The following is a 15,748-nucleotide window of genomic DNA, read 5'->3' as shown; positions in this document are numbered from 1 at the left end:
GGACATAGACAGACTGGTGAGATGGGCAGACAAGCGGCAGATGAAATTTAATGCAGAGAAGTGGAAGTGATGCATTTTGGGAAGAAGAATGAGGAGGGGCAATATAAACTAAATGGTATAATTTTAAAAGGGGGTGCAGGAACAGACACACTTGGGGGTTCACACACACAAATCTTTGAAGGTTGCAGAAGAAGTTGGTATTTTTTTATTCGTTCATGGGATGTGGGTGTCGCTGGCAAGGCCAGCTTTTTTGCACATCCCTAATTGCCCTTGAGAAGGTGGTGGTGAGCTGCCTTCTTGAACCGCTGCAGTCTGTGTGGTGAAGATTCTCCCACAATGTTGTTAGGTAGGGAGTTCCAGGATTTTGACCCAGCAACGATGAAGGAACGGCGATATATTATGTAAGATATTAAGGGGAACAGATAGGGTGGATAGAGAGAAACTATTTCCGCTGGTTGGGGATTCTAGGAGTAGGGGGCACAGTCTAAAAATTAGAGCCAGACCTTTCAGGAGGGAGATTAGAAAACATTTCTACACACAAAGGGTGGTAGAAGTTTGGAACTCTCTTCTGCAAACGGCAATTGATACTAGCTCAATTGCTAAATTTAAATGTAAGATAGATAGCTTTTTGGCAACCAAAGGCGGGTATATGGAGTTAGATCACAGATCAGCCATGATCTTATCAAATGTCGGAGCAGGCACGAGGGGTTGAATGGCCTACTCCTGTTCCTATGTTCCTATTTCTAAGTCAGGATGGTGTGTGATTTGAAGGGGAACGTGCGTACATGGTAAAGCTGTTAAAAAGCATATGGGATCCTTGGCTTTATAAATAGAGCTGTAGAGTACAAAAGCAAGAAAGTTATGCTAAACCTCACTGGTTAGGCCTCAGCTAGAGTATTGTGTCCAATTCTGGGCACCACACTTTGGGAAGGATGTCAAGGCCTTAGAGAGGGTGCAGAGGAGATTTACCAGAATGATACCATGAATGAAGAGAGACTAGAGAAGCTGGGATTGTTCTCCTTAGACCAGAGAAGGTTAAGGGGAGATTTACTAGAGGTGTTCAAAATTATGAAGGATTTTGATCGAGTAAATAAGGAGAAACTGTTTCCACTGGTGGGTGGGTCGGGAACCAGAGGGCGCACATTTAAGATAAATGGCATAAGGACCAGAGAGGAGATGAGGTGAATTTTTTTTATGCAGAGAATTGTTATGCACTGCCTGAAAGGGTGGTGGAAGCAGATTCAATAGTAACTTTCAAAATGGAATTGGATAAATACTTGAAAAGGAAAAATTTGTAGGACCTTGGGGAAAGAACAGGAGAATGGGACTAATTGAATAGCTCTTTCAAATAGCCAGCACAGGAATGGTGGGCCGAACGGCTTTCTTCTGTGCTGTAAGGTTTCATGATTCTGTGAATGATGCCCTGCACGTGGCGGAAGCCAGTCACTGCTGAAAAGCCCTGAGCTCTCTCCCTCTGAGGTCAAAGGGGAATGTAAAGTACTGCTCCACCCTGGCGAACAGGACGATGGCAACCTGCTTAATGCAGCTGTGTACTGCAGGCTGTGACATGAGGCTGATGTCCTCTATAGCAGCCTAAAAGGATCCAGTGGCAAAGAAATTCAGGGCTGTGTTGACTTTGAGGGCCACTGGCATGGTATGACCTCTGGTGCATCAGGCAGCAGGTCCAATCGCAGGATGCTGCAGAGGTCGACAACAGCCTGCCTGGAGAAATGCAAGGAGGTGACTCTTGGCCTACAGACCCCGTGTGCTGGGTATGCGAGCACCCCGCCCCTGACTTGCTGTCTTTTGGGAAGCCCAGGTGCAGCTGGTAGTGGTTTCTGAAGCGACTGCTGCTCCTCCTCCAATTCTTCCTCCATCCAGAATAAAGTATCAATGGTTGCACCAATAATAAGGACGGAAAGCTTACTAAGGGTGGTACTGCAAAAAAAAAGAGATTGAAAGTAGAGGTCTGGAAGCTGGAAACTCTCCTGGCAAACCCAAGATCAAATGATCCTCTGATCCAGTGAGCTGCAGCTGACAGCTCCTTTTTATACATCATCAGTAGCTCTCGCCCACCAATCCTGGGTCCAGAACTGGGCAGGGCTTCTGCGATTTTCAGTTAAAATCGTGTTGGGATCCCAATGACATCATTGGAGCATGACTTTTCAATGTTAATGAAGTCCCCATTGCCTGGGAGGCACCTGTCCAAAATCTGAAAAATCAGTTAAGGTGGCGGCAGGAACAGTATGGTATGGTAAGTGCCTAGATGCAATTTTCGTCCCAGCCCCCATGCACCATTCCGATCCGTGGTCTGGGTTAAAATCGCACCTAAACAGGCCGACACCACAGAGACAGTAAAGGGATCAAGGAAGGTGGAGGAAAGGTATAGCTAAGTGTCATCGACATACATGTGAAAGCCGACCCATGCCTGCAGTTGATGTCACCAAGTGCAGTATGTGGATGAAGAGAAGGAGAGAACCAAGGATAATTCGTTGGGGACTCCCGGGCGGGGTGGCTGGAGAAGCCCTTGGTGAAGATATGCTGACTATGTTCGGATATGGAGGAATGGAACTGTGCTAGGGTAGTCCCAAAAAGTTGGATGATGAAGGAGACGCATTGGAGGAGGGATAAAGCATTTAGTTTCAGTCAGTGGATATCGTGACGAAGCAGCAGCGATATATGGGTACTATGAGTTTGAGTTTCCACTTATTCATAGTCAATGAGTAGAACATCTAGCTATATTTTCTCTGTGTGCCTCTGTGAAGTTGGTATATTTTATCTTCTAATAAAGAGAACAGAAGTTTACAAATTAGGTCCATGTTTAACGTGCTGTTTTGTGTGTCCTGAGTGAAGAAACAAAAGGAAAAAAAGGACCCTTTGTACCGTGTTAAACATTCAAATGTGACCAGGGGTTTGTAATTTTTTTGCTGCTGTGCATCAAGATGTAGCATGTAAATTATGCCAATTAATTTGCTGCAATGGTTCCAGCTCAGTATAAATTATCTAGCTCCTGATGGTAATTTTAAACCAGTTGCGAAGGAAATTGATTTAAATCAAGCTCATGCTAGCAGTCCGATTCAAATCCCAAATGGGTTTCTCTCTTGCAGTACAGCATGCAGTGCAAGTGTCATACTGCAATTTGATACCATCTGACACATCCAGTATAATGTTTCAGGAAAATGTTAGGCAAAAGACGAGGGAGCTCAAGTTTAGCTCAGATCAATAAATCAAAGCAAGGCTGACCCCCATTGTCGATCCTATATTGAAAAAAGCTGATTTTTTTCATACTGGATTGGAAAGGTGTTACAAAAGACAAAATGCTGCCATTTTAACCCTATGTGAGCCCTGTTCTTGTGACTCGCTGGATTCATGGATGATGGAAGATGGGAGACCTGCAAGGAGGACATTGAAGAAATCGAGTCTAGAGGTAACAAAAGTGTGTGCAAGGATTTCAGCATCAGCAGGGCTAAGGAAGTGGCAGAGCTGGGCAATATTGCAGAGGTAGAACAAAGTGATGCTGGTGATGATTGTGGGGTTTGCAGCTCAGTTTGAAGCACAGAAAGTTTTGTTCAATCTGGTTCAACCTGACAAAATGCTGGACAGAAGGGTGGAGACAGTGCCAAGCAAGCAGAGTTTATGACAGGGGCTAAAAATGCTGATTTTGTTGGAGAGGTAGAGTTGGGTATGATCGGCATACGTGTGGAAGCTGACACCATGCATGTGCGTGATATCATCAAGAGGCACAATGGAGATGAGGAAGAGAAGGAAGCCAGGGATAGATCCTTTGGAGACTGTGTGAGGGCGGGAAGAGAAGTCATTGCGGGAGATGTACTGGCTGCATTTGGGCAGGTAGGAGTGGAATCATGTAAAGGCAGTCTCATGGAGCTGGACAATGGAGGAATGGCGATGGAAAAGGATGGCATGGTTGATCATATCAAACACCATGGAGAGGCTGAGGAAGATATGGACAAATAGCTTATCACAGTCGAGGTAACAGAGCGCACTATTCGTGACTCTGACCAGGGTGGACTTTGTGCTGTAAGCAGGGCAGAAGCCGAAATTATGGGATTCAAACAGAGTTTTGGGGGATATGGGTACAGTGCTGGGAGGAGACAATACATTCAAGGATATAGAAGAGGAAAGGGAAGTTATTGATGGCGCAGTTATTAGAAAGGACAGACTGGGTATTTTGAGGAGTGGGTGGTGATAGCAGTTTTCAAAGGGAGAGGGAAAGCCTAAGCAAAGAGAGCCATTAACAATGTCAGTTCGGATAGGAGCCAGGAACGGTTAAGGGATTAGGAATTAAGGGAGTAGGAAGTGTGTCTCATAGACAAGATGAGATTAGAGATGCTGTTGGGAGTGGGGGAAAAGATGGGAAATAAACTATAGTGTGATGGGGGGTATCGATTCCAGACTTGGTAGGAAACTAGGGAGAGGAAGGGAGGTAGAAGTAAAGGTAGCAGCACAGACGGTCTCAATCTTAAGACAAAGAAATCCATGAATTCTTCGCAGTTGGTATTGCAGTCAAGGGTGGAGGGGAAACAGGTTTGAGAAGGCAGATGGTCATGGAGAAAAGAACCTTTGGGTTGTTCTTGGCTTCTGAATGATTCTGGAGTGGGAGGAAGATTAGGCTAAGGAGAACGAGGCATGATAATGTTCAAGCCAAATTTGGGGGCGATCGACTAGACCAGCTATGCACCAGGTGTGCCAGAGATTACAACCCTCTGATTTAAGGGAGCTTAAGATGGTGTCTGCACCAGTGGGAATGGCGGTGGTGGGAGAGGGTAACTGATCTGGACTAACCCCTCTGAATTCAACGAATAAAGCAAGCAGGTAAATAGGGTTACAATTTAAAGAATTAGGATATTCATATATCCGTGACACCTACAACAGACAAACCATCCATTGCTGGGCCATTGTGGATCAAATAGACTCGATCATTATCTTTAAGTGAACCTGGTTTTAATCCTGTTAAAACAAAAAATAATATGCCATGGAAAAGCACTGCATTTTGTCACCACATGCAATGATGTTTATTCTAAGATTGTTATAAATCAAATGGACTTTAATTCTCCAATTCTACTTTACCACAGTTTTCTTCAGAAATTCAAAGAAATCAGTTTTGAATAAGTTGCACAAAAGAAAAGCTTGTTTTTTTGAAAACTGAAAACAGTCTTTCAGGACTTCACATTCAAAAATGTGATAAGCATGTGAAATTTTATGTTGTTGCTCTGCCATATGTAATAGATCGGACCATACTTCTCAACTGTCTCATTTAATCAGGGTGTCTTGACATTGAACATTGCTGAGTAATTGTAAACAATTTTACAACACCAAGTTATAGTCCAGCAATTTTATTTTAAATTCACAAGCTTTCGGAGGCTACCTCCTTCCTCAGGTGAACGATGTCCACATCGTTCACCTGAGGAAGGAGGTAGCCTCCGAAAGCTTGTGAATTTAAAATAAAATTGCTGGACTATAACTTGGTGTTGTAAAATTGTTTACAATTGTCAACCCCAGTCCATCACCGGCATCTCCACATCATTGCTGAGTAAAATAGCAATGGTGTGCAAGTTGGTAAATCAGCAAGTTTTACAAAAAGCATGTTCCTATCAACCTGAATTTCATCCATTTAACAGACTGCAGTTTGAGAGGTGTGGATCTGGCATATGCTATTAGATTACAGCTATGGCTACTCCTAATGGCTTATAAAACCATTAATATTTTTGGGCAAAATTGTTCACTTTTTCCAAGTATTATGAATTCCCCACTTCCTTTTACAAAAACAAACAGAATTCTGACTAAGGGAGGGATGTGTTTGGGTAATCTTGCCCATCTTCCAAGGCATAATGCAGAAATTTAGCTGAAATCAAAAAGGCAAACATCTGGGAGGTGCTTTGATGCAAACTTCATCAAAGATTGGGAATCAATCTCTGTCACTGCCTTAAATATTGGTACAATGCACAAAATTATTCTCCTTTAAAACTTCCCCATGTATTGTTGATTCTATACAATTGTAAAGGAAGATTGGAGAGATAATTGAAAGTGAGTGAACTCGCACATACCAATGCACATTTCCTAGTAAGCACCTTACAATAGCATTGGAAAATTCCTCAGAACAGATCTCCTTCCCATCTCACCAAGGAATGTGCATAGGATAAGTGGATCTTAAAATGGAACTTACAAAATAGATGAGACACAAAAAAATGACTGATTTTTTAAAAAGTAATTGAAACAGTAGAGATAATGTACAACAATGTAACACAACTAGCTGTAGGAGGATGATCAACCAGTGTTACCACATTCCATTGCAACATTCTAGATAAAAGATGATAACACACTAATTGTTTGAGGCATGCCCATCCCATCACATGATTGCTCAACACCTACCTTATGGAGCCAGACAAATAGTATTGGGAAGGAACACCTTATTCTAAATGATTTTGATACACTAAATTTCTGAAATAATTACAATATAGCAACTATGCTATGTGTTTCACAACCCCACCCAAATCACAAGATAAATCCAGATGAAGAAGGCCTTCCAGTTTAGTTTAGTTTAATTCATCCATAGTTTGGTTTAATTCATCCATTCAAAAAGAAAAACCTACAGTTCCCTGTTAACTCGTTTTGGAATGACTCTTAAGATTTTTGCCCCTACCTTGTCCAGACATCTACAACGAATGGTGATAATTCTTTATGGAAGAATTTTTTTTTATTCGTTCATGGGATGTGGGCGTCGCTGGCGAGGCCGGCATTTATTGCCCATCCCTAATTGCCCTTGAGAAGGTGGTGGTGAGCCGCCTTCTTGAACTGCTGCAGTCCGTGTGGTGAAGGTTCTCCCACAGTGCTGTTAGGAAGGGAGTTCCAGGATTTTGACCCAGCGACGATGAAGGAACTGCAATATATTTCCAAGTCGGGATGGTATGTGACTTGGAGGGGAACGTGCAGGTGGTGTTGCTCCTATGTGCCTGCTGACATCAGTCCTAAATTCACCAGTTGGATCCACACCATGACTCCAATTCTGTGGTGCTGGGAAAGATAGGGCTGGACATATCCACGGCATGAGCATACTTGCATTGATAGTGCTGGCTGCACTGGACTTTGCAATGGGAGTACCTCCCTCTAATTTGAATAACTATTGGCACAGGTTAAAGCCTGCCTAAAGAGCTTGGTCTGTAGCATACTTGGATGGAAAGCACAAAATCTGGTGAGAGATTACCTCTTACAGGATTGCTGGTTACAATAAAAGGGGAAATTGTGGCAGTAACAGAAAAGTGGGCTAATTGTTCATAATAGCGCAGCTGAGACATGCAGACAACATTGAAGAGTCGGAGGTCCTGCTGTAGCAGGTGGTCCAAAGGAGAGTGGCCCTGTTTGCGATTGAAGGCCATCCTCCAGTAAAGCCACAGCTGCCAGCTACATTAAGGGAGGTCACCGATCAAATAAATGCAATCAATTAGGTTTTGCCTACCTGACAAAGAAGAAGATGTTTGCTGGTATCAGGGTACCATGTGCAAAGTTTTGATGGAAGCTGTACATTCCGTCCAGCTGATTCCTTGTTTTTAAAGGAAATGTGATGAAAGTGTTGCCTCTTGTGAAAAAAGCAGTTATCACATGTTTCATATGTATGTGTGTTACAATGTGCCTATCAACAGCAGAAACACTCATCGATTTTTGTGCTCTATATCCTGGAGAGACCTTATTGTGGCTTTACTTTTGTTGCCTCCCCTCAAACTGATTTATGCTGCTGAGCACATGGTGTTTGAACATGGAACATTATTGGTATGTGTGACTCAATGCTATAGTATATAGTAATTTTTACCACAGAAAAACTCGAGGGATCTACAAAACCATGAACTCAAGATGATTCATTGCCTTCAGCACAGGAAGGGAGAAAAGTGGGAGAAAGCCTCCAAAAAACAAAGTTCTTCTTTTACAACAACCTGTCTCCTCTGAACTGACAAAAAATCTCCTTCATCTTGTCATTTTTTTTATAACAGATTTATTTAGATACAGATTCTCTAACTCTTATGTTTCCTTTCTAAAGGCTCCACAAATAAGGATTAAATATAAATTTACAATTTAAATTATACCCCAATCTCTAAAACTATTTTCTTGTTGAATGAATGAATTTTCCTTTTGCCAACAAAGTGGCAAAAGACAGCTGACCTCCTCTACACACAATTTGCATTATCTATTGGCACAGTCAGGTTCTTACCACCATGCTCCAGCAGGGCCATAGTAATCTCCAAAGAGCGGAAGACAGGATAGAATGAATGGCACGCCCCAGGCTGCAACATAATATGCACTGCAAGAGATAATGCAAGAAATAAAGAACAGTCATACTTAATTCTGAACGGATAAGATAAACTGCTATAAATATTTAAAATGTTAACATAAAAGCTCCGAAATTGTAAGACTCACTCCTAGAGCAAAGCATTGCTTGATGGGATGAAATTTGAAAATCGGGTGCACCTGATTAACAGTGCATTCAATTTTCTGTCCGGGGCAGAGTCTCACAATTTTGGAGCCATAGGGCGCTAAATTGGGCCGTGTAGCGCCCGTTGTTTCGGTGCTACATGGCTTCTCTGACATCCAAGATGGAGTCTTGGATGCGCACGCACGTTTCCAGTGTGACGTGCGCCGGAGGCCATCTTGGTATAGGAGTTAGCGCATGCGCAAATACTGAACGCTGGAAGCATGTAAAGTAGGGAGAAAATGCGTGCAATCAGTGTGCAATGCTGATTTAAAGTGATAGACACCATTTTCGACCTTATAGCTCAACTCAACGCACAGTCTTAACCCCGACCATCTGAACGTGTCTTACAGTGCCTGAAGGACTCCCCACCAGCGCTATTTAAAGGGGCCATGCAAGTGTTGCAGGTTAGTTGCTGCATTATTGCTTCTGGAGGAGTAGGAAGTGTTTTTTGAAGCTCCCTATTCTTACTGAGAGTTCCTAGACTACATTTGAGAGTGGTTTGGCAGGTACTGCCTTACGGGTCGGAAAGTTACAACCGTGGTTGAACAACATTCCTGCCAACCATGGGCGGTCCACTAGGACTCCTGCTGGGCATTGAGCATGACTGGGAGCATGCAGAGAGGCCACGCCCAGCAGGTCAAGCTGCGAGGAGTTGGAGGATGAGGAGGTGCAGGGCACTGAGCAGGAGGCCCTACCCAATGAGGGCCTTCTGGGGCCAATTCTCTTACCTCAACATGACCGAGGAGGATTGCATCCGACGCCTGAGGTTCACCAAGGAGGCCGTGACCGAGATCTGTCAACTGGTGCAGCCACAACGACAGCCTCAGAGCAGGGCAAGGACAGCATTGCCTGTGGCTGTGAAGGTCACCATGGCGCTGAATTTCTACGGCTCGGGAGCATTGCAGGCCTTTGCTGGCGACATGTGCAACATCTCGCAGTATGCAGTGCACTGATGCATAAGGGAGGTCACAGACGCACTGTACCAGATGAGGAACAGGTTCATCACCTTCCCTCTCAACAGAGACAAGCAGAATGAGCAAGCACGGGGGGTTGCCCGCACTGCTGGCTTCCCCACGGTGCAGGGTGCCATTGACTGCATGCACATTGCTCTGCGTGCCCCGCACATCAACTCAGCCGTCTTCGTCAACCGACAGGGCTTCCACTCCCTCAATGTGCAGCTGATGTGCGACCACACGCATCGAATCATGGAGATCGATGCCCGCTACCTTGGAAGCAGTCACGACGCCTTCTTTGTGCGGCAGTCCAACGTGCCAGCTATCTTTCACCCGACTCGGCAAGTCAAAGGCTGGCTACTGGACGACAAGGGCTATCCCCTCACGCTGTGGCTCATGACACCGGTCAGGAACTCACACACACGTGCACAGTAGGCCTATAATGAGATCCATGCTGCTACATGCAACATCGTGGAGCACACCATAGGCCTCAATCTCTGAGCTGGTGGAAGCAAGTGTCAGATCGAGTGACGATGTGGCTTCAGTGTCCCCCTTCTCCTCCTCTTCCTCCTCCCCCTCTTCAGATGCTGCTGCCACGTGTTCTTGGGTATCTGCAATGACAAAGGGAAACAGGTTGGGTTGTGGAGTGGGAAGAGGAGCAAGTAAGACATGCGTGCTGACAGCATGTGCAGCACATGAGTCAGAAAAGATAATGGGAGGAGGGAGATGTGGAAAAGGAGAAGGAGCATTAGATATGCAGAGACTCCCTTCATTGGAACCTCCAGCGCGGCATGTTGTGACGACTGCAGCGACGGTCCGCCCAATGATCCTAAGCACTGTCTCCTGTAGGGGGATGAGGACGTGCAAACATGCCTGTCCACCCTCAGGTCTCTCCTGCTGCCGGCTGTTATGCATCACCTTCTCCTGCAAGACAGAGGACAGTGTGTCAGTGAGTCTCCTGCAAGGTGTGTGGTTGATGTGCCTGTCGGGGTAAAATAGCTGCTAGTTTGTGTGACTTGAGAGTGGTGGTTGTGTGGCCTGCAAGTGTGGTACTATGTGCGGGTGAAATGCAGTGTGCCGAGTGCAGCATTGGGCAGTGTTTGTTGGTGGGTGGGTGATAGGGAGTGTGATGCGTGGAGCAGTGGTGCAGTTGGTAGGATGTGGCACTTGACACTTGCATTCACTCACCTTGACTACTCGTGTCAAATCATTGAACTTCTTTTAGCACTGCATCTACGTGCATGGTGCAATGCTCCTGGTGTTTACTTCCTGCGCCACAGCCTTCCAATGCCTGTGGAGCTGCAGCCTGGAGGGTCTCCGGCCACTCTGCAGGTACATGTTGGCCCTCCTTTCATCCACGCCTTCCACCAGGGCCTACAGAGCATCATCAGAGAAGCATGGAGCCCTCTCTTGTGCCAGTCCTGCTATCCTCATGGCCATCTTTCCTTCCTGCAAGTAAGCTGTGTACCTGTCATTTGAAATGTGCACCTTCATCTTTAAGAGGTGCAGGCTGCTGATGACGTGCGCTGTACACGCCCCATTTCCAACTTCCTCATTCGGCTCGTGCTGCCTCTCAGCAGCGCGGGTAGCACTAGCTGCACGGAGATATTATGACAATTAGCAGGCAGCACAAAGTTCACGTGCTGCCTGCATAGGGTTCATCGGGCACGGGGTACTAGCGCATCATGCTACACCCGCCCAAAAACGACCCTTAATGAATTTTTCCCCCATAGGTTTTTTATTCTATCAATATACATTTTTGAAGTTAATCACTTCTAAATAGTCTGCAGATGAATTGTGAAAATTGGAGAAAAATATACTGGAAAACAACTTTAAAAATAGTCTTTAATGACACAAGATGTTTATTTCAAATAATTAGTTTTCCAAAAATTATTTTGTTTAGAACATCATTTTTAAATTGATATTTTATTTGCTTTTCCAGTTTGAGAAAGTTTGTTGTGCATTTGTCTATATGGTCACAAATTTTAAGCTGAGAGGTAATAGTAAATTAATGGATCAGTAACATCATCCATAGTTCTAAAGACAGAGCGCAGTAACTGGAGGTGTTTTCCTGTTGGAGAACACAGAGCAACGGAGGTTCTTCCTTTAGGCAAGATCACCACTTCTAGTAGCCTGTGGAGAACAGATGACATAGCATACATACCAATAAGGTTATAGTAGATATAGTACGGGGATTTGAACTTGTGACCACAGGTGAGAGATGCAAGAATATTCTGGTATTCACCAAGTCATTCTTCTTAACCAGTGAGGTGAGGAAAACATTTTTCTCACTGTACTTGGAAGAAAATCCCATAAAAGACCAACAAAAAAGTTCTATTCTATATTAACTATAGGATGTTTACACACAATAAGCCTAATGCTTTATTAGACATATGAATGCAGTAATCCTAACGTGGCAGGCCATCAGTTGTAGGAATATATCAAAATCTTGTAGTTTACTAAGTATTAAATGGATGTTTTTCACAATCAGAATATTCCACCCCCAAATTTCAGGGTCACAATTCAAAGGTACTAGCAGGAAGCAGCATGTGAAATGCTTTACCAAACACATACAGTGTACGTACACTTCAGATACGAGGCTGGGTGCACAGATAACAATACAATTACAAATGACATCAGCTATAATATTGTTAAAGCAAAGTAAAGATGCCCTATCATCACGTGACAAAAACTCACTCACCCTCATTTGCTAAATTCTGTCTGAGTTAGAAAGCAACTATGGAAAAATATGTCTCACACCAGGAGAAAGGAATGACTGCAAGGGTTAGTCCAAAAAGATTTTGTTTCTATAGGCTGATTAGAGAGGTACAGGTGATCACCGAGAAGAGATCTACAATGCAAGCCGTCCCACCCTCCCTGCTGGAGGAGGATAAGAACAGTGGAAGAACCTCAAAAGGAACACAAAAGTGTATTGGGGATTGTTTTCTCCATCCTAGGAAAATGTTTTGTATTCCATAGTATAACTTGTACCACGGCGGGAAGCTGCGGTTCTTCACATCTAGTGAACGTTTATGGAGGTCTTTGCAATATAATTTTATTTCCACAGTCAGCTGATCATATACACCCCAATTCTGCGAGAATGGCAAAATCAGGCCTCTGTTTTTGCCTGTGGCACACCCGCACCAACCATGGAAAGCTCCCCGCGAACATACTCTGGAGTTAGGCCTACATTTTGGTTGGCTGAGTTACAAATTTACTTGACCCAGTAGCTCTTAAAGGGCTGCTGCTTTTTCTCAGCTTTTCACTGAAGTATGAAAGTATAGACTTGGAGAAGTGTGGGCAATGAAGACTGTATGTAAAACCCACTCATTTAGTAATGACTCTTTAGAGGTCATGCTACAGGAAATGCAGTGAAAGAGGTTGGGACTTTCTAATGCTGAAGGTCACAGTCTATTAAGTCACAGATCCAAGTTGCATAGGTGGATATAGCTGTACAAGTGAATGCAATCTCCCAGGTCTGTCATACTGGGAGAAAAAACAAAATAAATTCAGTAGCATCAGGGAAATTACAAAGCTATCCACCTTTGTACACAAGCTTACTATTTAGCCATAGATGGGATGGACACAATGTAAATGTTCACCTCTCACACCCTGAGGATAGTAGCATGTAAAGCCGTTCGCAACATTCCTTCATTTTTTTCTACAACAGAAGCTGTAGGGCACAATTGCTGTGGGGCACAGTAATATCTTGCACACAGCAGTTCAAAATTAAACTCACAAAAAGTTACTTTGCAATGGCCTTGCCCAGGGAGGGAGGAAGGTGGTCTGGCTACAGGTGTGCTTCTTGGGGGGAGCTTATGCAGTTGCTAACATCTTCCTGAATGTGTTTTGCTTACAAGCCAAGGCAGTGCCCAAGTACAGAGAGAGCACAAAGACAGGCAAGGGACCAGCCATGCTGAAGCAGTTTACTCAGTGTGAGGAGTTGGCCCTCGCCTTTTTTGGCCATGAATCTGTGGACGGGATTAAATGGTGAGTTTGTGGCGTTGGTGCCACCATCCATTAAGTATCCTCTATTTATGATGATCCCTCCTTCAGTGATCCAGTTTCTTAATCTGAGATTACATTTGCAAAACAGGTGCATGACACATAAAATGACATATGATCTTAACTCTCTCTTTGAAGGCATTGTCTTGGGAGTGCATTGTAAATATTCTCTCTTTTGTCTTCTTATAGGTTCTTCCCAAGATGAAATATCCAGTGCAAGTCACCACAAAGTCGGGCAGTTCACAGCAGGTTGCATCAAGTATTCCATCTGCCCAAGGATGAAAACAGATGTCAGCACCCCAGAGAATGTAGCTGGTAAGTTTGAGGAAGGTGTAACGGATGATTTATAATTCAAAAGTGAGAAGTGGAGGAAGCAGGAGAGGAATTGGAAAGACATAGCGAGTGCCCACAACATATATCTGTTGGACTGGTATCCGACTCGACCTGCTTTCGATCATAAGTTAAGGTAGAAGCAGAAGGCATTTTCCACGTCCTTGAGTCTGCCATAAACAGCTTGCAGCTGGGGGAGGATGTGCAACAGTGCTCCTCCAACATCACTGCAGTCACACAAGGGATTTACACAAATGAACAGTACCATGGAGTAAGTGGTATCTCCATGGCTACCTGCAGAGGAGTCCCAAAGCACAGAACAATTTTCAAGTGCTGTGACTGATACCATTCAGAACGTGGGTACCCACTTACAGGAATCTATTGCTGATGGATTTAACAGATTATGTGATCAGCTGAAAAGAACAATGATTCACTAGACACAGCGAAGGCAATGGGCCCTGACAACATCCCTGCTGTAGTACTGAAGACTTGCATAACACAGCTAGCCGCTCCCGTAGCCAAGCAATTCCAGCTATGACACTGGCACCTACCCAGCAATATGGCAGATTACCCAGGTATGTCCTATCCATAAAAAATTGGATACATCTAACTAGGGCAATTACTACCCTATTAGCCTCCTCCCAATTAACAGTAAAACGATGGAAGGAGTCAGCAATAATGCCATTAAGTGACACTGACACATCAATAACCCGCTCACCGATGCTCAGTTTGGGTTCTGTCAAAACCACTAAGTTTCAGATCTCGTCAGTGCCTTCATCCCAACATGGGCACAAGAGGAGAGGGGAGAGTAGCTGTTCAAGACTTCAAAGCCACATTCAATCGAATATGGCACCAAGTAGCCCTAGCACAATTACAGTCAAAGGGGGAACCATAAAAAGGTTATAAGTGCTGGGCTATAATGTGTGGGATTTTGTTGGAAAAACAAATGTGCTCATTACTGGAAGTAGCGCTCAATCACAGAGATTTGCGCCAATCGCCCTGCATTCATATTGGTTCCCTCCAGGTTGCTCTTCTCTTTCTTTTTTGAGACTTTGACTGGAGTATACAGCAGCACTCTGCCTGGATGTTCCATACAATAGAATTGTTACTTCAGCATCCCCATCATGTGCTCCACAACAGCTCAGGTGCTGACATGAATTTCATTGTACCTGCGTTCTGCTGTTGTGCAGGAGCTTCTAATTGGGGTCATCAGCTGTGGTTGCAAACAGCCATCCATTCACTCTCTCAGGACCTTCAAATAATGCAGGCATAGCGGACTGCAGCAGGGTAAAAGCATCATGACTGCTCCCTGGATAATAGGCATTATCGTGCAGGATTTAATTACTATGGTCATAAACCACCTGAACATTTATGGAATGATAACCTTCCTTATTCATGTATGCATTAATATAAGGAAATATAGGTTAAGAAGGTATTATGGGGAACCAGGCTCGAAAGAGTTAAATAGTCAAGCTTTAGCTGAAACTACCGTCTCACAAATAGACTGCTTTTAAATTAAGCTATGCAGCTGCAAGCATTAACAGCCATGAGAATATTGTTATTGCAAACTAAGGGAAGAACATAACAGTACCCCCACTCCTGGACATACTGGAATGCTGAAGCTAGTCAGTATTCCTGTCACCTTTGAGGCCTATAGGGTGATTTATCCACTGCAGGGACTGAGGAACATTGTGCTAAGGATAAGGAGAAATAAGGGGGGGGCCATAAGGCACTGTCTCTTCTGGACCAGTACATGTTGTCTATATGACTGGGTAAATTAAAGGGGGTATTCTGCCACAGTTCCATTTTTTTGGGGTATAACTGGGGAGTCTGAGCCTTTGTTAAGTGTAGAGGACAGAAAAGAAAGTACCAGGCAGGTAAACAAGAATGAGAGTACGTGCATGAAGGAACCGGGAATGAGGTCGTGGCTTCTACCCACAGGGCAACGGGGTAATATAATTCTCAATTATGCTATGTA

General features: G+C 44.2%; 1 protein-coding gene across 3 annotated transcripts in view; it reads right to left on the bottom strand.

Moving 5' to 3' along the window:
- The window catches only part of si:dkey-100n23.5, a 236,372-nt gene that overhangs the window by 86,029 nt on the left and 134,595 nt on the right, over positions 1-15,748 (bottom strand). For 2 of the 3 annotated variants that reach the window (XM_067992871.1, XM_067992872.1), the window contains exon 7: positions 8,222-8,311. The exons of the other annotated variant lie outside the window; for it this stretch is intronic. In XM_067992871.1, coding sequence (XP_067848972.1) covers positions 8,222-8,311 — 90 coding nt within the window. The remainder of the gene's footprint in view (positions 1-8,221; positions 8,312-15,748) is intronic. 3 annotated transcript variants of the gene reach the window in all.

Source organism: Heptranchias perlo, chromosome 11 (assembly GCF_035084215.1).
Source record: "Heptranchias perlo isolate sHepPer1 chromosome 11, sHepPer1.hap1, whole genome shotgun sequence".
Lineage (NCBI taxonomy): Eukaryota > Metazoa > Chordata > Chondrichthyes > Hexanchiformes > Hexanchidae > Heptranchias > Heptranchias perlo.
This window is presented reverse-complemented; position numbering and strand designations above follow the sequence as displayed.